Genomic DNA, 24,248 nt, shown 5'->3' with positions numbered 1-24,248 from the left:
CGAAGTGGTGCTGGCTCCTACCCTGGGGGTCTTTAAGAGGAGGCTAGATGAACACCTTGCTAGGGTTGTTTGACCCCAGTACTCTTTCCTGCCATGGCAGGGGGTCAGACTAGATGATCTACTCAGGTCCCTTTCAACCCTAGAAACAATGAAACTATGAAACATGCAGCTTGCCAAAAGGAGTTGAATAAAAAGGTTCTGAACAGCTCCACAGCATTGCAGTGTGCCTGGGGGGCTAATAAACTACTTTAAATCAGTCTGAGGATGGATTTCAAAGAGACAAAAAGGAACTAAATCCTAGCTTTGCTTTGCTCCCTACCCTTGCCTCATGAAGTACTCACATAGCATCTAGGACAGTGAAGCCAACCTTTTTGGCAGGCATACCACAAGTTAGCCATACATTATCCCCGAGTGCCACTCCAATCCTCTTCCTCTACTTTCTGTTCCCCATCCTATGCTCTTAGTCTGCTCTCCTGCTCTGCCTTCTGCCACCTCCCCAAGTTATTACAAGCCCCACACAGAGGCTGTCTGTGCTATTTGTGGCACTCATGCTGCAGGTCAGCCACCCCAATCTAAGTGAAACTCAAAACTGAAGCCTGCGTTTTTACACAAGTCATCACATTAAGTTACCTTAATTTTTAAGAATTGCCAACAGAAAAACCCCAAAATTGCCACCTTTCCTTCACATTCTAGCCCCAGTCCAAAAATTGCCTTCCTTATTTTTGAAGCAGCAGTTAACTGTGCCTGTTACTGTAAGTCACCCTGAGCCTCTCCAGAGACGGTGGCATAGAAACAAAAGAAAGAAGGCCCTCTATGCTCCTCTAGCTTATCAGACTGTAAAGGGAACTGGGGGAGAGAATGGTGATGGGACAAAAACAAAACAACTCTGAGATGCCCTTATCCAAAAGGAGTTTTCTTTCCTAAGAGTAAAGCTTACTTTGGAAGTTTATGGTGCTTTAGTGAGATGTTTATAGAGCTTTGAATATTACATATGATAAGCTACTATTAATAGCTGTAGTGCCTTTTGCTTCTGTAGATGGAACTACTAAAATATCCACTGTCCCACGTAAAACAAAAAAAGAAAGGTCCATTTTGGACCAAAGTAGTAAACCATTCATCATTTTAAGAACTGTATTGAGAGATTCAGTACTCCCATGTTATCATTTATCCAGTTTATCTGGATAAGACAGTGGCTAAGTTAAAACTGGGTCATAGATACTTTCTGGGGAAAAACAAACAAAAAGCCCTATACAAAATATTAAGAAAAACACACCTTAAAGCCCAACCCAGAGATAGCCAAATTTTAAGTAAATGGCCTGAAGACTGCAACTAACTATGTGGTTCAGAGATATGTGAATACACAGATAACTGGATGGCAGGATTGGCAAAGACACGTCTGTATCCCTATAAGTCCACGGATGGGTCATATTCTAGTGCAGTCATACCCCATGCTTGAGTCCAACTACAAAAGGGTGACCACTTTTTGACTAATTCCCCTTCCAAGCCTGAAAGGGCCATGGGATACTGGATTTAAGTCATATAATTGACCTAGAAAAGCTATTTCTAGTCCAATATTGAATTTGGGCATATCAAAGGCCTAGAAAGGAGTACATTTGTTTTGGAAATTTTTGTGCATTTGAAAGAAAAAAGGAAAAAGCTCCTCTGGTACGTTGAACAACATTTAGAATAAGTTCTGAAAAATGAAAAAAAAAAAGGCAGCGCTATTAATAACAAAAATTAATGGTAGTGTCTGCAGTTAAAAATCTCACAAGCAGGTGAAATTCACTATAGACAGAGGAAGTATACAGCATTAAATAGAGCAGTTTTCCAAACTGCAACTTAATCCTACTAATATGTAATTGCTGTCATCGCATAAATACTGCTATTCTCTTTTTATTCAACTTATTGTAGTGTTAGACTGGTATGATTTTATACTGTGCATCATGTATTAGCACATGCAATTCTTCACAGGATGCTGTGGCTCCACTTATGCAAATGTATTCAGTGGGACAAATGGCTTTTTAGCAGGTGCATTCCAACCGGGTCTGGGTAACCGAGGCTGTAATGCATTAAAAAGCACATATTACAATGACTTAAATGACTGGCTAAAGCAGTGATTCTTAACATTTTTAGACTCAAGGAACCCCCCTGTAAACTTCTTTGAATTTAGCAGGACCCTCTACAGATGTAGGCAAAGATCCTTTTCCCTGTGCAGAGAGAGATGCTCCCTACCTCCTCACTTTACCTTGATGTACGAAGCCCAAAAGCACTCTGGTTGAGAATCACTGTTCTAGGCACTCCAGTTTCGGCAGAATTCAACTGAGATACTTTACAGCAGGGGCGAGCAATTATTTTGGGCAGAGCGCCGCTTACTGAGTTTTGGGAAGCCATCAAAGGCCGCATGACGGGCAACCAGCGGCAGATTAATATTTATTTTCTAAACTTTTTAGGGACCCCGCAGGCTGGATAGAATGGCCTGGTGGGCCGCATCCGGCCCACATTTTGCCCACCCCTGCTTTACAGGGGCCTGATTCTCCAGGAGTGCCGAGCTTCTGCTCCCTAAAGATCAGGAACGTTGTCTGCAAGCAAGCATGGTCCTGTCTGGCTTTACTAGCTTTTAGCTCATTGGTGACAACATGCAGTTTCCCTTGCATCCCTGCTCCACATGCACATGCTAGCTCTTTCACACTCTCTTGCCCCACCTCACCCTCTCTCCTAGCCAACACCAGACCCAATTTTCAGCTGCATTTCTGAAATCAGATAATGCAAGACAGAAAGGACACTGGGCAACAGATCTTAAACTACCTTGTGCCCTAGGTTCTCCTGCTCCTTAGAAGCTCCCAATCCATTACATTAAAGATCATGAAGGAAGAGAAAGGCCACTTTACAGCAGAGACTCCACTACCATCCCGCTAAGGGCCATTCCTCCCTGTGCTTGCCACTGGCTGGGGCAGCACCATGTGGGGCTTAAACCATCCCTCCAGTTCAGCTCCCATGCCCTAGACCCCCCCACGAAGAAACCTTCCCGGATCACCAGATGCCAACTTCCCCTCCAAGGCTATGACTCTCCTTCCAGCTGAAGCCTCTCTGCTGCACGTGCTGGTCCCGAGAGCCAGCCAAGGTTGAGCCACAGGTGAGAGCCCAAGTCACGTCTTCACAGAGCTTGTGTCCCCCACTACTCGTGCTACAACAATCACATTTGAGGGAAATGGGTCCGAGGAGCTATGGGGACCCATGATGCCCAGTCCATTCATGGCTTGAGGGTGGAGTGAACCAAAATAAGGGGCGAGTGGGCTCTGTTTGTCACAACCTTCTTGGTCCAGCACCAACATGCTCCTTCTGGAACCAGAGGCATAGGAGACAACTCCACTTGCCATGCACATCTGTTTCCAGGAGATGCTGTGTGGGGTCAAAAAAAAAAGCTGCAGCAGGACCAAGGACTCTTTCCTGCTCTAGGTTTATCAAACAACTTTACTGCAAGCAAGAGAGCACATTCATGCCACAGCCCCTCTCAGTTCAGCTGTGCACAAGGTGGCATGAAGAGTTCACCTAGTAGCAGCCGTGATGCCCATGCTGCAATTCATCAGAAAATCTTGCAGCACCTTGGGATGCCATAACACCCCACTTGAGAACCGCTGAAGTGAGACTTCAAAAATGTAGCACAAGAGAAGACTAACATAGCAATTAAAACAAACCCCCCAAAAAACAAAACGCCCCACCATATACCAAAGACAAATGCCAGTATTTATATCCTGTCAAAGCAAGTAGGATGAACAGCAAAAATCCACGACAAGCATGGAGGTGTCCATTTTTAAAAACTTTATACAGCGACTTTGCTTGCAAAATTACTAAAGGCCCCCTCTATGCGTTACATAAACTGTGCAATGAACTAGTTAACTGCACAACTCATTTATACCAGCTACACATGCAAAGTAACCATCACGCCATAAAAGGTCCATTCAGCTATAGTCAGAGCTGGAAAATTGTGTAACAACTTTAAAGCTGGTTTCCCTGCAGCTTTAACTTGCACATGTATCAAGGTAGCTATGCCACCACAGTTGGGAGCCTCATCAGCTGGACAAGAGCTATAGCTAGTTTAGAGCTTCCTGTGCCGCATTAAAACAAGGCTGCTAGCAAACTCGCAATAAAAAGTTTAGCCTGTTAAATTTAAGCATACGGTAACTATTGGTTAAGTTTTACTATAAAAGTAAGTTCAGAAGCTTTGGTGAGTATATTATGCACAATCACAAGCAGTCACCCAGTAAGAAAGTGCCATTAAAAGTATGACTTCCATAAGAAAAACAAGGATACCTGGTTGTGTTCAACAAGTCTTCTTTGCTTCAGGGTTATTGGAGCTTTTGTCTTGGACTTCAGCGGTTCTCTCTTCTCAAGTTTGAGCTCCACCTTGGGATCTGAAAAAATGAAGCAGTCACTGATTTTAGCTCTTATTTGTAAAATAGAAATAAGAGTGACAGAAGAGTATTTTTCCTTAGAAAATTCTCTTAAAAAGGTTACTAGTTTGTAGTTTAAACAAAAAAATAATTTCTTTATAACCAAATTAGTTCACATTGTGGTCCATTCCAGCAGCCAAAAGTTTAGATGTCAAAATTAAATGAACGCTCTCAAATACAGGCTGGTTTGCCTCCTCCTAGACAAGAACACATTATAAAAAAAAGCCAAAATTCCTATAAGGCCCTGGACAACTGTCCAAAATGGATTTGTTCAACAAAACAAATAACTTTAAAGAATATTCTTAAAACAAAACGAGACAGATTCATGTTTTGCTAAAGCTTCTAATGTTCTGGGGGAAAAAAAAAAAAATCATATAGCTCATAGCTTCATATAAGCTATGGGCCAGGATAGGATTACAACATTTCACTTGAATACCTGTATATACGTTTTGTCAAGACTGTGTATTTGAGCTTCTTGTTTAGTTCCTCTTTATTAAAACAAGAAACAAAGCAGCGTTTAGTGACTAACTTAATACTGGCATCAAGTGTTGCCTCTGTCATTACATGGAAGGTTTAGAGCTCAAGTTACCTAGAAGCTGAAGTATTATAAATGCTATCCCTCTATACCTTTAGTTTTTAAATATTTTCCTAGAATCAAAAGGAAATACTGGACAGAAAGGATGAGAACTGATAATTACCGGCTGACAATTTCATTTAGTCTACAAATCCTCCTTTCCCTATTGAATGTCTAGTCAAAGTTATCAAAGTTATCCCACGAAAAGGGAATGTTTATCTGTTCCACAACACCCTGAAAGACCATTACGCAGAAATACAGATCAATACAGACAAACAAACATGCAAGGAGAATCTGTGGGTAACAAAATTATTAACTGTGTTTCAAACCCTGACTGGTCTTCCCTACCTATCCCTGGCTGGGCATGTTCTGTCAAAGGGGGATGCTCTTCCAACTTGTTTCCAAGAATAGTCCTTTAATTCCATGCATGTGTCTCTATCCTCAATACCATACCCTATAAAAAGATCAGCAAGATGCACCCTTGGACCTCATGAATCACATACACTCCAGTAGTTATTCAAAACCTGCTTTTCATTCAATGAAGCCCTTACCATCTTCAAGGATAAACAGGACTGTCTGTACATGGAATGGTTCTCAATCAACTTTACATAAATATTTATTCTTGAAAGAGTGGTCATAATTAGGAACAGCTACTGCATTTTAAATGCACATAGGTTTTAGGTCTCAGACATACAGATAAGCCCCAACACTTACTGAAGGAAAGATGCAAAAGGATTTCACATCTGAAAATCCTTCAGACGCTCAGATAGGAGATATATTGCTTATGAACTTCAGAGACAGTTACTGTAATCCCTTTGAAAGCTGTTGCAGATCTATCCTTTGACTGCAGAAATCTGATCCTTAAGAAGGACTCTGATGCAGGGGTGAAGAGAAGAGGAAGTGTACCTCTAGAAGCCCTGATCTTGAAGAAAAGTCTACTCTCAGATTCAGAAGCTATTCTGATTCCTATCCTTAGGATGTCATCAGTGCAAAAGAAGGTTATATTTAATTGAGAAGGTGGGGTAAAAGAATCACACAAAATATCTAAAGATCATCAATGGAATATTATAGTAATGCATATGTGACAACTCAAACCTAAAAAAATCAGAGCATGCTGGTAAAACTAGCGGGGGACCATACAACCAGAAGGCTGTTTTCTAGTCCATGTTATTATGATCCCCAAGTTGAAGCAATCACTTAATTTAATTCTCAAACCTGAAATGCCTTTGCATGTACATACTTACTATTACACACTTGCTCAACCCTAAAGCCATTCATTTACATTTAACCTTCCATTACCATCTTACCTTCTTCATTGTCACTGTATTGGTCAGAATCATTATTTCCATTCTGTCTGGTATTCTCAGCAGATGAAGAAATTGCTGGTGTTGGGAGAGGTGCTGGAGACTTCAACTCGGGGCCTTGTTCCATTAGTTTCAGCAATTTCTTTTCATAGACCTTTCTTGTAGTAGCTATAAGATAAAACATATTCAAAATGATAGAAGATTATGACTTGTCAATCTGTCTGGCCAAACATTCTCAGAAAGTAAACAGCTACTGAAGACATGATACATCTACTCAATAACAGGCCTCGCTAAATCACTCATGTGTTCTATCCACAATCCCAATTGGGACCGGGTATGCTGCAGTAAGAAAGATACACTTCAGTACCTTTACGAGGGCCACAAGCTCTTGAGTTAAACATTTCCACACATTAAATTCATGGTAACAGACATTTTACAGCTAGTATATTTACAGAATCAATGGAAACAAACTATATTCATTTTATGCCTTATCCAATAAGCCTACCATCATACTGCATCTGTATAGTTTTTAAAACACCCCTGTTCAGCTTGCTTACAACTTCCAAAAAGACGCAAATCAAGAAAAAGAAAATACATGGCTCAAGAAATCTTACATCACCAGTTCTATGTACACAACCACCTTTCATTGCTATTGTCCATTTACACAAGAACACTAGTCCCATCAGGTACGTGGTTCACAGTTAAGTATTAAAAAAATACTAGTTCTGCTAGCTTTATTCATAAACAGTCCAAATGAAGCAAGTAACTAAGTTCTATTGTCCTAACTATTCTGTTTTAGAAAGAGTTGAGGCTAAGCACTACAGTAGAGTTAACAGTTCAAAATAATCATAATCGAAACTTGCTTATTTAAAATCACATTTTCAGCTAAAGAAACATGCATTAAGTGAACACAAATGTATTACCATCTACTGCATTTACTCAAATATAAAAGATGACCCTGAATATAAGACTACCCCCCCAAATTAGATTCTATATAGGGAAAAATTATAAAATTTTTCCAGGTACAGAACCTAATTATTGGAGGCTTGCCTTGAATTTGACCCCCTTTCACTGCCATAGCAAGGGAATTAAATCCAGTTGGGGTTCCCTTGCCTGCAATTTCCACCCCCTTGCAGCTCCCCTACCACAATTTTACCATCAGACCCTGCTCTTGCTGAGCATGTGAAAGTGAGGAGCAAATCTGAAGACACTGGTTTTGACATACACATGCCTGTAGTAATTTAGTTCATCCAGAATTGATGCATTTTACCTTCTTTTACTTAGTTTTAAGCAGCACTTTTCTACCTACTTATATATAGGACAAACTACATATGATGTTAGACCAAAGCCAAAAGACTGATGATTTCCCAAGTTCACTGGGCCGGGCCCCAGCAGAGGCAACTGTGTTTCAAACCATAGTAACCCCATACCTCAACACTGCTTAGTATATGTACTCAAGATACCTACCAAAAGGATCCATGTGCTAATTAGCGCCCCCCTCCCTGCCACTCATCACTAGAGCCTGGTGTTCTAGTCATGAGTTCTAGGATCCTCCAAAAATTTATACGCAGTGAGGTGCAAGGCAAGCTGGTCCGGCTCCATCTCATGGAGGGTGGGACCACACTAGCCATATGCAACAGGCTGAGAGAAAGTAATAGAAAATCTAGATGAACTGTCTGGGGCCCCACTTGGTGATATCTGCCAGACAATCAAAGCTGGTGAAGAAACAGGAATCATCAGAAATGGGGAAAGGCACAGCTCAGCTGTGGGAGTGAAGAAGAAATCAAAATGTATTCAGTGTATTAGCTTACCATGACCTGAAAGAGTCAAGGCTGAGGAGAACTGTATGTAATAGATACTAATCTTATTCAGATGGGCTAGCACTAATGCAATCTTCCTCACTGTGCATAAATCTTTCTGGTAGGTTCCCATCATGGCTTTACCTGGCAGAGGAAATGTGATCACCACCACCACTGTAGAAGGTAGTACTGGTCCATGGAAATGGGGGATTTCTCCCTAGCTGCCTCCTTTGGCCAAGCAGCAAGCAAGACTTGGAGGAATCTGAACCCCAAGATCACTGGGCTTGGGGCCTGCACATGGGATGCCTGTCATGGATTGGGAGTATCTGCAGCCCTGGGCTAAAGAGTCTGGGAGGCAAGATGCTTGTCCATGGTAACACCACACGGACCTGAGCAACTGAGCTCTGCTCAGCAGATGGAATATGGAACCAATATGACTAATCTGGACTGACAAAATTAAAAAAAATAGGTATGTTTGTCCACTATGGGTCATGTGTTTTACACTCTGTGCTCAGTATTGGTTGCATTTAAATCAACTTCATAAGTAGTTTCCATTACTGAGCACTGTTGCTATTGCATTTAATGAATTTAATACAACTAATGAAGTTTCCTTGTATGCAAATACAAGACAAGGAGCTCTAGCCCCCTCTTCCTCAAATGCCAATTGGAGAAACAAACCTCATCTTGTATTAAACTAAATACAGTATTTTAATTCCAAACCCCAGCCCCATAATTAAAGTAACTTTCCTTTGAATGCCCTTGCATTCATTTGTCCTCATTGTGTGCAGTTGGTAAAATGGCCTGCATTAAGAAAAACTGGTGTTCAGGTAATCGACTCTACTATAATTCAAACTCCAGCCTAGCAAAACCTCAAGAGCTCAAAAGCCATAGTAAAAACATCAAGCCAGTACCATTTGTATTTTAACTATGGGTCTAGAAAGAAACTAAAAAAGAAACTGTTTGAGAAGGTGGGGTCAAAGTATCATACACAATATCTAGAGGTGTTCACTAATGGGGATTCTAGTAATTCATACGTTACATGGCAGACCATGCAGCCATGAAAGCTGGTTTGGTTCCATGTAGTCACGCTCCCTAAACTGAAGCAGTAACTTAATTCAATTTTCAACAACATGCCGTAAGATAGCCTCTGCCTCAGGTGCCTCTGGCCCAGGAGAGGGCAATTATTTGATCTGGAGGGCAACTTAAGTTGTTTCAAAGAGCTGTTGCAGGCTAGGAAGGGAAAGGGGAGGAGGGGGAGGGGGAGCAACTGATCCTATCTGGCCTCAGGCCCATCCACATCTGCTCCCTGCAATGGGCATTGGTTCCGCAGGCAGGAACATGCAGGGATATTGGGGCTCCGCCCCAAACCCTGGCCCAGTGCTGTCATTGCCATGTGATTCTGGCCCTGGCCCTGCCCACCTCTCCTGCTTCTACATGCTGCTCCCTGACCACCCATGGACCCATTCTATCCGAGCATACCCTGCCCGCAGAGGTCCCGGGCTGGTTTCCATGGAGCCCTTGCCTGCCCATTTGCTCCTTCCAGTGCCCCTGGCAGTGGGTGAGAAGCAGTGGCCAGCAGAGCAAGGTACTGCTGCAGGGGCTACCAGGAAGCTGAGTCTAGCTGCTGTGCTGCCCCTGCCCTGCCCTGCCACACACCCTTAGGTGGCAATACCAGCTAGACATGCAAAAGCCCAGGCTGCCCCCACCAGCACCTGGGCTGGGAGGGGCCAAGGGACCTGCCAAAGGCTGAACAGAATCCCTCGGTGGGATGGATCTGACCTGCAGGCCATAATTTTGCCTACACCTGTTCTGGGCCAACACATTTCTACAGCTGACAGTTTCATAAGAGCACTGTTGAACAGAGCAGACAAGTGTATATCTATACCAGCAATTTAGATACATCCCAAGAACCCCATAAAAGAAGTGCAGGTCTGTGGACCAGTAACTTCATTGCAGTTACACTCTAATATTATTCATCTGGGGGGAGGATGCAGGGCCCAAGGAACGCATCAGTATGATGCACGGGAACACTGGAACTGCAATGTTAGAAAAAGTGGAGCTCAATACTTCCCTAACTTTACTACTCACCACGTTTTGTCTTGTACAGCAAGCTGATGCAAAATACTTCTGAATGCTGTGTTATGGACTTAGAGCTACTCAGTATTCAGAATTACAGATGTAAATATCCCTTAAAAATTATCCATTTAACCATCTCTAATTATATCAATTAAATGGTTAACAGATCACACACACACCTAGTCCCACCAGAGGGTGTGGAGTCCCACCCTGACACCTACCCCACCCTGTTGTGAGGGAGGGGCTGCAGCCACCTGCCCAGAGCAGCACAGGGAACCAGGGACCGCACACAGACCACTTGGACACAACTGCTGCTAGGATTCTCTCCCCAGGGCCTTTGACAGAGTGGAGGAGGTGGCAGCAAACCCTGCCAGACAACAGTCCGCACAAAGCTGTAGGCAGCAGCAGGCAAGGGGCTTTCCAAGGCCACTGCAGCCACCAGTCTGCTGGGAGGGAGGGAGCAAACTAGCTATGGGTATCAGTTCTTCTTCACCCCTCCTGCTCCCCTGCTCTTCACTCCTCCCTCCCTTCTGCCTGCCCTACTACCTTCCTGTTCCTGAGGCACTGCATCACTTCCCTTCCCTGCTGTACTACACCCCGTGCTAAACATTATATTTATACTGGTAATGCATTACCAGTGTACCATTACTTACTGTTTAAACATTTAACTTCCCACATCCCTATTCAGGATACCATAAGTTATTGCCTATATGCTATTTTTAAACCCTCAGTTCCTCAACATCACTCCTCCACGAGTTCTGTTGCAGGAGAGACTCATTTTGGTACAGTAAAAGCTCTGTTATCTGGCACCCACTGAGAATGGGGAACACCGGATATCAAGATACGCCAGTTAATTCAGTGGCTCCAGCTGCCACTTCTCACGCCACCTCTGTGGTGTCCCTCCCGCAGCATCGTTGCCCCTCCCACAATCCCTGTTGGACAGGGAGATGGACCCCACACAGCCTGATATGCCCCCAGGCCACGGGGGCTCAGCAGCACAGGCTGCTTTGCCCTGGGCTGTGGGGGCTCGGAGAAACTGGAAGTGCCCACCATGGCACTTCCGGTTTCGCTTTTCCTTACAAGCCGGCATGCCGGTTACCAGAGAGTTTACTGTAGTATTTCTGCCATTACCTTCAACAACAAAAAAGTGAAACATATACTTTAAAAAAAATATTCAAGTTACTTTGCTACCATTTTATTTCAGACTGTACAAAGCAGGCACAATACACATACGTGTAATATTTGATAGCTTTATTAACCTACCCACAATAGGACCAGGGTTTACTCCATATTTCACAAGTTGCTCTTGAAGGTCTTCATTGCTGAGCTCTGTTACATCTAGGTCATCCTTCTCCTCTGGCCGGGGTTTATCAGTTTTCTTTGTGGCTTTCTATAAAGAAAAAGAAAACAAAAAACCATGGATACACACACAGGTTTCCTTCACATCACAGAACAAGCATACCTTTCCCAACTGAATGCATAGACAGAATATTAGCAAGTCATATGGAGGTGGCACAATATTAACAATTCAGATGGTCACTCATTTGTGTTGTCTCAGTTTCAGGAAAACTAGTAGGGGGGGAGAGGAGGGGAAGGAAAGGAAGAGGAATCAGTTTAAGTGTAAAATTAGTGTGCAATCTTTCTTCTAATTTTAAAAGTAGAACAGTAGAGGGAATACAATATAATTCTCCTTCTGAGCCATTTTTTGAAATAATGGCCCATGATGATACCAGAAAACTAGCTGGCGTTACCATGGATCAAGATTGTCTAGTTATCTGTTCATAGCAATTTTCAACTGTGTGAGCAAAAGTTTTCTTGGGAACCATACCCCTTCAAATAAAATGAAGCATTGTTACTAGGGTTCTCTCATCTGAAGCAAGTTGGTTATCAGTTGCTCTAAATTTCTTGGTCCATCAATTGGCTGAAAAGTTTCCATTTTGCTTAGTTTTTCTGAGGTATTTGGGCCTAATAAGGGCCACAAGAACAGTGACATATCTGTGTTAGGAAATCCCGGTTACTTTTTGTTCCTTGGAAATAAGAAACTGTTTCTGAACAGTTTCCAAAAGACAAGATTGGTACATCCAGCTTGTTTGAGTTATTATACAGAGCTAAACCATCTATATCCCCACTTTAGTTTTTTGCATTGCTTAAACAGTTGAGTGTATAAACTTCCTAACTTTTATCCATTTGTATACTACTAATCAAACAGGCAGATTTTTTTTTTTAAACTTATCCATCTGTCAACTACACTTAGCTGGCAACAGTGAATAGATAGTGCATCATCTTAACTAGGGTTTCTCATTTGCTGCAGTTTTTCACATTGACTTACGGGTCAACCAGCAAAAAGTTAATTAAAATGAACGCAGCATTTTAAGATTTTTGCTGGTTTCTCTAGTCAGCATCTTTAGAACAGCACTGATTACATTGCTGACCAGATCAGCAACACAATTGCCTCTGCATGCAACAGAAATACAACTAACTTGTAGAAAACTGTTAAACACACAGTTAACATTCAAAGAAAGTTTTACACTGTTGAGAGCTATTGAAAAAGCCTTATTTAATAGATTACTGGACAAGTATCTCTTTTTCAAAGCTAAGCAGTATAATTTCCTAGTCAGCTGCCATCAGCTAATTAAAACAATTGAAAACCAAGACATTAAGGTTGTAAGGAAAAATCCATCAACCTTACGCAAATTAATCTGATGCACAGACCTGCCAACTCTACAGGTAGATCTAAGGCAGCAGTTTTCAAACTTGTGGTCCACAGACTGCTGGGAGTCTGCAGACTATGTCCAAGGGGTCCACAGAAGATGACTATGACCAAAAGCATGCAGATACCCACACTTCTAGCTCAAAGTGGCCCACATATCTATTCAAAATGGTTTAGGGGTCCATGTATTAAAAAGAGTTGAAAACTACTGTTCTAATACAACCTGAAGCAGACTCTAGTAAAAATTTTTGGCTACCAGTGAAGCTGACAAGAACATCAAATTTCTTAACTTTGTTTTGCTGCCCTTTGGGAAGCTTTGGCCGCACCAGGCATTTATCATGACTTAAAAAGAAGTTCTTTGTTGCTCCAGTAAACTTTTATTTTTTTAGGCTTCAAAGGTTTTAAAGTTCAGACACTAGGGATGTGCGGAGCAGGCCGTATTCAATTCAGATTCAGCCTGAATTGGGGACAGCAATTTGATTCATATCACTGTCCCTGATTTGATTCAGCTGAATCCGAATCTGAAGATTCAATGCCAATTTGGAGAATCAACAATTCGGCCACAGACACAGCTTTAAAAGTTTTTCCTACATACCTTGAGATACCAATGCGGCTCATGAACACTGTGATGCTGGGGTGGATGGAGCAGCTTACAGGAGTGCAGGCCCCCCCACAAGCTCAGCGGTAAAGTGCTTCTGGTCCACTTCCAGGTCTGCTAGGGAGTGCATGGGTGGCAGTCCACTTCCGGGTCTGCTGCCGAGCATGCTGGGGAGCCCGCCATGCTTCTGTGGGACATTCCATCTGCTCCAGCATCACAGCGTTCACTAGCCGCGTGGTACTTTGAGGCAGGTAGAAAAAGCATTTAAAGCTGTGTCTAGGTCCAAATCTCTGAATCTCTCCAAATCAATTCAGAGGGTTCCAATTTGATTCAGAGAGATTAAAGGGTCTCGCAATTTGATTCAGAGATTCGGCCACCAAATCAGGCCAAATCAAACCAGGGACTGAAGCGCTGCGCAGTCCTTTCAGACACCCAATTATGCAAATATAAAACACAGGCAAACGTTTCATCTATGATATTATGAACAGCCTGAAGAGGCAACACATCCCCATGTCCCATAAGGGATTTTATAATCTTTTAAGGCTCCCCATAAGTACAAGGCACACTTACTAAGGTAGCAGATACTGCCATAGATAAATATTTTAGGTGAAGTACTGGTTTTTATAAAACACCTGACTAATTTACTCACACTAACCATTCCATGCCTATTAAATTTTCTTCTGATACAAGTAGCAGTTGAACTCAGAGTAGAGAAAGTAAGAGCAATGAAATTGAGTTCAGCTATTCTTAAGTGTTTAATGTAGTTCTAGTCATTGAGCATTATAGAGAGGATACAAGCTAAGCCTGGTCTGAACTTAACCTGTATTAGCATTTAAAAAAAAAAAAAAGGATTAAAACTTACAGTTAGCTTTTACATATTAGAAGAAATGGTTTCTGAGCAGCTGCCAAAATATTTTCTATAAACTCAAAATGCATCTTAAAGCTAGCTAAAATTGTTCTGTCCCTTCCTTCCCCACCCTTCTTACTGAAACCCTCCTCCTAATATCCAGACAGAAATTTCTATGGCTGCTTGTTCTTATGCCAATACTATCTTTTTCCCTTCTGCCCCACTTGTGTTTTTTACTCCTCCGATGCATTTCTAGAGAGCAATATACCCTTGTAGCAATATTTTCCATACACCGAGACAAATTCTTTTAGACCCCTCTTGTAAAGTAGGTGTTTTCAGAAGAAAAGAGTAGCCCTTCCATGCACAGCTCCAGTTTGAATACATAGTTCGTGAACATCGGTGACCAGAATAGTACATTATCCTACCAAGATAAAGCTTTACTGGTGCCTTTTACAGTAACATTTACAGTTCCCCCATCTCTTGATGCAGGATAGGATCTCATCTCCCACCCCCCCCCACACTGGCAGCTAACAATCATCTAGGTATCAACACCTGAGCATATTACTGTTTACTCACATATCCTATGCACCTCCTCCTCCCCCCTGCAAAACAGTCCTTCAAAACTGGGGTGCATGTCTTAAGTGGGGAAGCTGGCTTTCTTTGCTGGAATAGAAGCATGGAGACAGTGCTACTGCTTCTTTCTAGTCCAGCAAACAACAGGGGTAGAGTCCAGTTTCAGTAAAAGTATTAAATCCATAGCTTTTGGCTGAACAGATAGCGGGTGGGCTGAGAAAAAGTAAACTGCTGCATATTAGCAGGTCTCTGTGCCAGAACCAAGGGGAGGAAAGGAACAGAATTCTGCATTCCACATTCCAAATACATTTCTTCCCCCCACATGCTATATGCACCTTGTATCCCTACATCTTGATGGCCCCCTGGTTGCCACAGCCAGCTGTACCTTCTTCTTGAGCTACCATATTTACCCAAATCCAAGACTATTTCAAAATTATGACCATCTACTAATAAAATTATATACATGGAAAATCATGTTATAGTTTTCCCATGTACAAACTTAATTCTTGGAGGGTTATCTTAAATTCATACTCCCCCCACCACTATGGCAGGGAAACCAGTATAGGGCAAAGGGCAAAACCTCTACCCCTTGCCCCCCCCACTTGCCCTGCCTCAATGCCTGCTCCCCAACCCCTCCTTGTGCCCGTGTTTGACCCCCTGGCACCTATCACCCCCTCCCCTATGTGCCCACTTGCTGCAGCCCCAGCCCTGGACCCATCAGGCAGAAGCAGCAATGGCAGCTCAGAGTCCAGCTGGGATGGGCTACAGTCTCTTCCACGCCCCCCCAGGCTGTGAGCCCCCTCTTTCATGAGCCACCCTGGCCCACAGCTGAGCCATCAACTACCCTGCACAGGTACTCAAATCCAAGATGAGGCTTCCCTCCCCCATCCTCCGTGTTGGGGAAAAACTCAACCTGAAGTTGAGAAAATATGGTATTTTATCGATTTCATAGATGCTTACACTAATAATCTCCCATGAGGTACAATGCCTAATACTTTAGAAATCTGCTATACAACATAGGATAAACTGCTTGACTTTAAAGCTATAGTCTTCCAACTTCTGTATTATGGAACAGGGTAGTGTGTAGGCTTTACTAGTTTCTATAACCTGCTCTACATTACACTAGTTCAGGTCAAGTTAGATGCATGCACCTGGGGAAAAGAATTCTGGGATGGGGGAGGGAAGAAGGGGTTAGAAAAACAGAAGTCAAATGCACCTTTACTTGGGTCTATTTATGAGAAGATTCTGAGTATTAAGACTCAGACTACCCTCATCTGTAAACCCAACCATTTAAGGCAGATGCCATCCCTGTTCACTTTTTGGTGTCAGACCTAAACATTCTGCATGTACAAAGTTTCTGTAGGTCTCCATGTAGAAGGTCAAATCTAACCATTGCATGCATGTAGGACTACAAGTGTTTGTGCTGTGCATTTTCAACATATTAAATGAACAGTTAAAGCCTTGAATGACAGGTTGGTTGCCTCTTCAGGTAGAAATTGATCTTAGACCCCTAGAAGAACAAACAAGTTTATTCACTACAATAAAATTGTAATATCTTTGGCATTTTAATAATAAAATATTTATGATTTCTCAGTTGGCCTAATAAAAGGTCTCTCTGAACCAAGAGTTCTAGAGTTTTGCATTTCTTTTAGTCTCAGACTAACATAGCTACCAAATACATTCCTGTTCACTACAGTGGCATTTATATGGAAACAATCTATAGAAGTCAGAAGCAGGAGAGGAAACAAGTTATTTGAGGAACACATAGCATGATTGTTTGGTGCTATGATGTAATCATGACCAACACTGGCAGCAAATTAAAAACTTGCTCTATACTTATGTCCACAATTACAAGAAACCTGGAATTGATAGGGTTTAGGTTCCTCTCCCACACATTTCTTTAGAGGTCTTCTCACAAAGGAGACTGCATACCTAAACAGAAGTCTACTGATTACAAATACTCATAACAGAACTGTTTTAATGCATGACCTAGAGTTATAAAAGAATTTACAAAATTAGTGTCCACTACATGTTTTCTACTTGCATCAGAGGCCTTTTAAAAGTGTTCCTCAATTAGTAATGGGAGACATTACTATCCTTCACTATGTATGATGAACCAACAGGTCAACTTGGTATTCTGAGAAGGTCTAGCACCTTTGCAACTAAAACTGGTATTTAGTGTGTGGTTCTTTTTTTTTTTTTTCAAACATCACTTACATTACACAAAAAACCCACATAATCCAAAAATCTGATCACACTTTAATACTTCTTCCTATAGCAGTAGGAAAAATGAGAAAGGGAACCCTCAGAGGCAGCAAAAAAGTGTCAATGAACTTTAAAAAAGGTGGGAGGAATATGTTAAGCTGTTTGACAGTAACCTGTAATATTTTTTTTTTTTTTTTGTGGGGAAGAGGATGGGGGCAGAAAAGCAAGACTGGAACATTCATTGCTAACAGCAAAAAGCTGCAGGTTCATTTAAAATAAATCAGACTACCTAAAGACATGAGTTGATTACATCTGTGCAAGTACAAGCTGTTATGTTATAGCTATCATTAAAAAAAACTTGCTGTGCAAGGAAGAAATGCACACCAAGCAAAGTTTGGGTATGCACACATATGTAATAACATGTTTACAGAATGCTAATTCACTATACAAAAAGATTTTACTGACCAAAGAAAACCATGAATTGGTAAACTTAGCCAAGTAGAGTACCTAGCACCACAAGAACATGACTGCAGTCTGGCACAAACTTCAGGAGACAACTTATTTAAAGCAAGAGGTCTTTTGTCAAAAATCATTTGTGCTGATCATGGAACAATTTAATTATAAAACATCTTAGATAGCTGCATTTCTACTACAGAACTCTGGCCAGGTAGCTATGCTAGCCAGTTATTCAATAATATCTTGTCTTCAACTGGGGCTGGTACAATATGCCTTAAAAAGGTATTAGACAGCACCAAACAATGTGCCAATATGAATATACTTCTAAATCCCACCTACACAAACATAATTCAGAGCCATAATCACAAAGCTTGGATTAAGGTGCAGCATGGACATCAAGTGTACAAGCTTCTTTACAATCCCTCAGAACAAGGTTAAATAGGCTATTAAAAGAACCAAGTTGTATCAACACAAACAATTCAGGTACCAACCATCACAGGAATTAAAGAACTGAAAAAGTGCTAGCAGTCATGACATTCATGGTTAATTTATCTTATGAAGCATGTGGGTTTGTATTATTTCTACATAACTATGCTTTGATTTTTAGAAATTTCTCTCTACAAGTGTAATCTTCTTATTGAACCATACTAAGCTCTTGACCTCAGATGCCCTCCAGAAACGTTTATCATAGGCTAATTTCATCAAGAGAATAACTATTGCTTAGTACAAAGAAAGTGACCAGGTGGTCATATGGTGAGGAAATAAGTATTACGAAGTCAAGTACCTGAGATAAATGCCAGAATTAAGGTTACCATGCTAATTAAATGCATAAGAACTGAGGACCACATGAAACTACTCTTAAGTAATCTGGACTTCTACTATTTCCACTAGATCACTTATTTCCAGGGATCTGGGTTTTCCATTCACTGTGGAAAAATGCAGATCTTTGCCTTTAAGGAGAAAAATTGCAGAAAACAGCCAGTTTTCCCTTGCAAGCTAGCAAACTTCCAGCCTGCAAGGGACTGTGGAGAACAGGAGGAGGGTGATCAGACAAAGGTCACCACATGCATGGGCACATGCACACATGCATGTGGCAGCCAGGCAGCATGAGCAGCTCCCTCCAGGTAAGTCTATGGCAGTGGGATGAGGGAGTGGGAGTGGGGGTGGGGTGGAAGGTTTCATAATTTAAGACAGTAAATACTAGGTCCCCAAGACAAGAGTTTTAGCTGACTGTTGAACTGAAAGGCAGGCATAGTCAGAAAGCATTTAACTTAATACAAATGATTAAACTCAGACAAACTTATAAATGCATATCAAAGCGTAAAAGCAAAGGAAAACAGGCTTGAACCCAGGGCTAGGAAAGGGCTTAGTTATTTCATACAAAGCATTAAATTATTAGTTTGATCAATGAAGTGCTACAACATGTGGAAGGCTTGTCAAAGAATCAGCCATTTACCAGTCCAGGCACAATGTCTACCTTAGCCACCAATAAACAAGCAGAATTTTTACAAGGCTGATTTAAGGAAGATGTCCAACCATAACAATATTTTCTCGGAAACAAAACCCAATACAAACAGCACTGCAAAAGAAAAAGGGTAGATGCTGCTTCATCATTGTCACAGAGTAGGGCCTGCAAACGGCCGTGAGCCCGCTAGCGCCCCCTGCCGTGTCAATCGAGGTGGTCCAGCACCCTCTACTCGCCCGCCATGTCTTTGTTCTTAAGTTCAGTTATGAGAGGCTGCCTACTTCCACCTTGACACCTCGCTGGTATTGCCTCCGTTCCATGTGGGGTGCCCCCAACACCCACAGCCTTATGGGCAAATGCATGCCTCCTACCTCCCCTTTAGCACGCCCCAAGCCTCGCAGTTCTTCCTGGACATTGATCTGCCCTTGCCCTCTGGTGCCCTCTCTGGCACCCCTTGGGCTCATCCTGCCTTGGTGCCCCTCTCTGGCACCCCCGGGCCTGTCACCCACCTGGCGCCCCTGGGACTTAGCATGCCCCGGCACCCCTCTCCAATCTTCCTGGGCCTATCCCGCCAACTGGCAGCCCCTTACTGGCACCCCTGAGTCGGTCACGCGCCTGTCGCCCCTTTACCAGCACCCCTGGGCCAGTTAAACAACCTGCACCCTGTTACCGGCGCCCCTGGGCCGCTGCTGCAACCTGCACCCTGTTACCAGCGCCCCTGGGCTTGCCGGGCCCAGGCCTCACCCCACTGGGCCTGTCTCCCAGCTTTTCCGCTGCTCCTCGCCCTCTCCCGCGCCCGTTGCCCCACTCTGGGGCCTATGCCACCCTCATGGGCTGGAGTCCGAGAACCTGCTCACTGCACCTCTCCGGCGCAAACCACTGTGCCCCACTGGGCCGGGAACCACCAAGCTACTGGGGATCCCCCCCCATGAGGCCTCCTCACACCCTTTCAGCCTCACCTGGTCCTCCGGTGTAACCATAACAAAACATGAGCCAAGTGGCTGCAACAAACAAGAAGCCTACTGGCTCACAAGACAATCATAAGCCCCAAGCGTATGAACCCAGCTCAATGCTGGCTCTCTCCCATACCTCTATTCGGGTTCTCTCTCTCCCCTTGCATCACTGCAGCCGGTCAAACCGCCACCACTGACTGCTGCTCAGCTCTCCTGCAGAGCTGCAGCTCCTGAGCCTGCCAGAGGCGAACTGCTACTCTGCCTCCCCTGGGCAGTTTATAAAGGCCCAGCCCTGCCCCCTTCTGGTCACCTGACCTATCTGGTTACTGCAGCAACCAGCACCTGAGCTGCCCCTGGTGACTGGCAGCTCCTTAACCCCATATTAGTCACAGGACACCACCTTGATCCTGTGACAATCATTTAAGTTAAAAAGTATATGTAAACATTAGAAACACCTTCAAATAAAGATACACTCCATGTACTAATCTCTTATTATGACCCCTAACATTTAGTTAAAAGGGATTCAAGTAAAAAAAAGTTGAAATGCACATCTGACAGAACTTGGTAGCTAGTTCTCTCTTATGAGCAGCTTCCTTAAAGCAACAGAAATTTCTGGCAAAAAGTGTACCGCTGCTATGTCTGGCCATAGCACTCAGGTCAGGTGACTAGCACCAGGAAAAAAAAAAACAAATGTTTTGAAGTCCAGCTTTCAAATGGATGTTGAACACTGTGAATTTGCTGTTTTAAGGGAGTTAGGCTGAAGGTTCTGGAACCATAAACATATTACCAACACCTTCCCTCCACCCCCGTTCCACAGCACCTCTATACATAGTATACCTGGCGATTAAAGACATACCAGCCAATTTGTTTTTATCTTCATGTGCTTTAAAAAAAAAAGGGGGGGAGGGGGGCGAGCCTTGTTTCCTTTGAATGGGCAATATATTTTTCTGTTATAACAGGAAAGATTAATGGGTAAAAGAAAGAAGAAACAAAAGATAGAGCACCAAACTTATCCTGTGGACAGTCAACTGGAGAGAATGATCTCAGGTCTTTAGTTTAAAAAAGATACAGGGCATTTTTGTCTTCAGAGAGAAGACAGGTAGTTTTGAGTATCTTTATACAAGCCTATATGACACAAAAGTGACAATCATAGCAAGGACTCTCAAAGGGTTCAAGCTGACTTACTCCTTCTTAAGTTTATTTTAAGGTAAGTTATCCAAGCAAAGCATCTCCTCATTCTTACTGCTATATCTAAACCAATATCCTGATTTTCAATAATAAACAAAACCAAGCACAAGATAGTGTACTGCATATCCCCCTCTAAATCTGTAGGTGCAGAGAACATTCACATTCTTCTGAACAAGTTAAGGATTCTATTTATTTATAAATCTCTTGGGATACATCCTCTAAATTTAGGAAGAAATCAGACTGATCTGCTCTCTTCCTATATTTTGCTTATTAATGGCAAGCAAACTGATTAGCTAAAGAATGTTTTGTTCCCTTAGTCAGTCAGTTATTTTGGTAAACCTCAAAAAGCCATTCCTCCTTCTCCCCTACAAAGGGTTATGTGCGCTCTGTTCCTACCCATCATCACCAGGCACCTCATACCAGAATAGCAGATGAAATGAATATCTTACAAGGGGGAGTGGGGGTGGGAAATCAGGAGTTTGGCTTGGCTTAACAGCTTATGTTACCAAAAAAAAAAGGGGGGGGGAAGAAACCCTCTACCACAGTATAAAGTAGAGCTTAATGATTTATTATTCTTACCCATGTTCTACCAGCTGTATTGGCTTGCTGAACCTACATTACAGCATGTCCAATGTTGCTTAAAATCGTTAGATCAGAGATCACATACAACCACATTTTGAAACTCTGGATACAAAGAATAAGTTATATCAGAATAGATCCTAAATTAAGAAAATGTAATAACAGAAGATGACAGACACACTGAATGTTTTAAAGTTTCAAAACTTTTCAAAATGAATTCTCAATTGTTACTTGCCTGGTAGTCATTCATGGTTGTCAGCATATTAGCTACTAATGACTAGAGTCATCAGCTACTAATGAAAAGAGATGAGTTGCATACCCGTGACCTAACTCTAGCTCGGAGGACCGCTTGTAGGTACAGTTTCCACTGAAAGGCTGTCACTAGTGGGATCTACTTAGGTCAGCTGCAAGCCCCCAGCTCATTTATAAGTGGGAACAATAGACCAAAACACGCAGGGAAAAAAAAAAAAAAAGCAGGGCTCACTTTTTTATTAAATAGTAAAAAGATTTTGATAAGCCTGGCAGACTGTATGAAGCCCAACAATCATGTTATGCACTCCTGAGACAGCTGGTAGGTGGCATAATCCTACCCAATTTTAGTTGAGACTAACACAATTTCAGAGCTGCTTGAAACTGTAACTGTTCTGAACAGTTTTGCAGGTGGAGTTGGAAATTTATTAAGAACTGTAAAAATGTCATCTCAAGTTGAACATATGACCTTGCAAGCTTGACAAGAAAACGTTGTTACCTGGCAAAGGGTAGAAAAGCAAGAACTGCAACATATAAAACAAGCTCTCAAATCTTGCCAAATTGGGAGAGTTTTCCTATTTTTTTTTGGATTCCATACATGTGAAGCATGTTGTATCTGGTATTCCCCATTACTGAAGGCTTTCTTTAAAACTGTCACAAGATGTGTATAAGCAACTCCCCACATAATTGAAAGACATGGCATATTAGGCTGCCTCTGTAACTATCTACCAATACTACCTAGATTTGAATTGGGCATATTAAAAAAAAACAAAAAACACTCAGTTAACCAGCCTAACAAATGAGAAACACCCTCTCTCTTTCAGACCTCTTGCCTTAAACAGGTCTGAATAGATAGCATTACAAACTGCACCAATGTAGCAAAGAATTGTTGCAAAAATTTTCACATAACAGACCTGGTTACACTTTAGATCAGCAGCTCCCAAAATGACAGATTGTGCACCACCAATTTAAAGTTATACAACCTTAATTAAGTACCACCAGCATTTTTTTCAGTTCAACCTTAAATACCACCAGCAAATTTTTGTCATATAAAGTAATTATAATAAATCTGTTAGTACGTGCCACTGAGAGATTGTCTGCGTACCGCTGATGGTGCCTGTGCCACAGGCTGGGACCGGCCGCTTTAGATTACAAGCTTTCTAAAGAGTTTCCTCCATGTAAGATAAATAAAGACTTTCCCCTCTTTCCCTGTAAGCATGGGAGGGTACCAGGAAGCTAACAGATACCTGCAAACCAATCTGAAACAGCCGGAGGGCTGCAAAGAGCAACTAACCATGGGGAAGAGAACTCAGAAAGAAGCAGGTTAAGTCCCACAAGGACCAGGTGCTCCTTCCCTAAGCTAAGCAGAAGCGACCAGCCCCCTCTTCCTCCCTGTCCCTTTTACAGCCGCCTACACTATCCCCACTCCAGGGGTGGCCAGCCGGCAGAGAAGGACCTTCTTCTCTTTCATCAACTTTTTAATTTTATTCCTGCCACGAGCAGCTCGGCACAGCGACACCGCCGCGGCGGGTGTTTGCTGGGAACAGCCCGCGCCCGTGATCCCCCACCCGGGCAGACCGCGGGGGCGGGGCCGCACGTGGGAGGCCGCGCCGGGAGCCGGGCGCAGCGGGGGTGGGGGAAGGGAGGCCCTATTCGGGCGGGAAAGCGCGGCCGCCCGCTCTCGGGTTACACCGCGGCCACCTGCCGGCTTGGCGCGGGAGGGAGCTCTTACCCGGCCGGCGGCAGCGCCGTCCCCCCTACCACGGGCGCCGAGAGGAGTGGGTTCGCGCTCCTCGTCGCTGGAGAAGTCGGGAGGGCCGGGGCCGGGCGCGAGCGCGTTGCGCGCCGTAAGATGCTGCAGGTAGAGCTGCACGTAGACGTCCTTGCGCTGCTCGCCGCCCGGCAGGCTCACATTGTTGGCCAGCAGCTCGCTCTTCAGCTTCTCCTTGGTCAGCACCGACGGGTCGGCCAGAAACTCGGGCATGGCCGGCGCCGCTCGCTCACCCGCCCGGCCGGAGAGGCGCCAACAAAGGGGAGGAGAAGGCGGGGCGGGGGCCGCGAGGAGGAGAAAAGGGTGGGGGCGGGGGTGGAACGCGCCTCAGCCCCGCGCCAACGGCCCCGGCTCCGCGGCGCGCGCAACCAGACCGCTTCGGCCGACCCGCAATAAAGCGTGTCTGGATTGGCCGGGGCAGGAACGAAGCCGCGCGGCGATTGGCTGCAT

General features: G+C 43.4%; 1 protein-coding gene across 8 annotated transcripts in view; it reads right to left on the bottom strand.

Moving 5' to 3' along the window:
* Positions 1-24,159, bottom strand: part of TMPO (thymopoietin) — a 38,969-nt gene extending 14,810 nt beyond the window's left edge. Inside the window, exons 1-4 of one of the 8 annotated variants that reach the window (XM_019545105.1) lie at positions 23,760-24,159; positions 11,468-11,594; positions 6,333-6,497; positions 4,312-4,412 (exon numbers count right to left, since the gene is read on the bottom strand). In XM_019545105.1, the coding sequence (XP_019400650.1) occupies positions 4,312-4,412; positions 6,333-6,497; positions 11,468-11,594; positions 23,760-24,011 (645 nt within the window). In that variant the 5' untranslated portion in view covers positions 24,012-24,159. Of the gene's footprint in view, positions 1-4,311; positions 4,413-6,332; positions 6,498-11,467; positions 11,595-23,321; positions 23,341-23,759 lie in introns of those variants that run through there. The other 7 variants (XM_019545102.1, XM_019545101.1, XM_019545106.1 and 4 more) reach the window with 7 other exon arrangements.
* Positions 24,160-24,248: the final 89 nt, after the last annotated feature.

Source organism: Crocodylus porosus, unplaced genomic scaffold (assembly GCF_001723895.1).
Source record: "Crocodylus porosus isolate Cpor-Errol unplaced genomic scaffold, CroPor_comp1, whole genome shotgun sequence".
NCBI classification, from domain to species: domain Eukaryota; kingdom Metazoa; phylum Chordata; order Crocodylia; family Crocodylidae; genus Crocodylus; species Crocodylus porosus.
The sequence above is the reverse complement of the archived record's forward strand: the minus strand, read 5'-3'. Positions and strand labels throughout refer to the sequence as shown.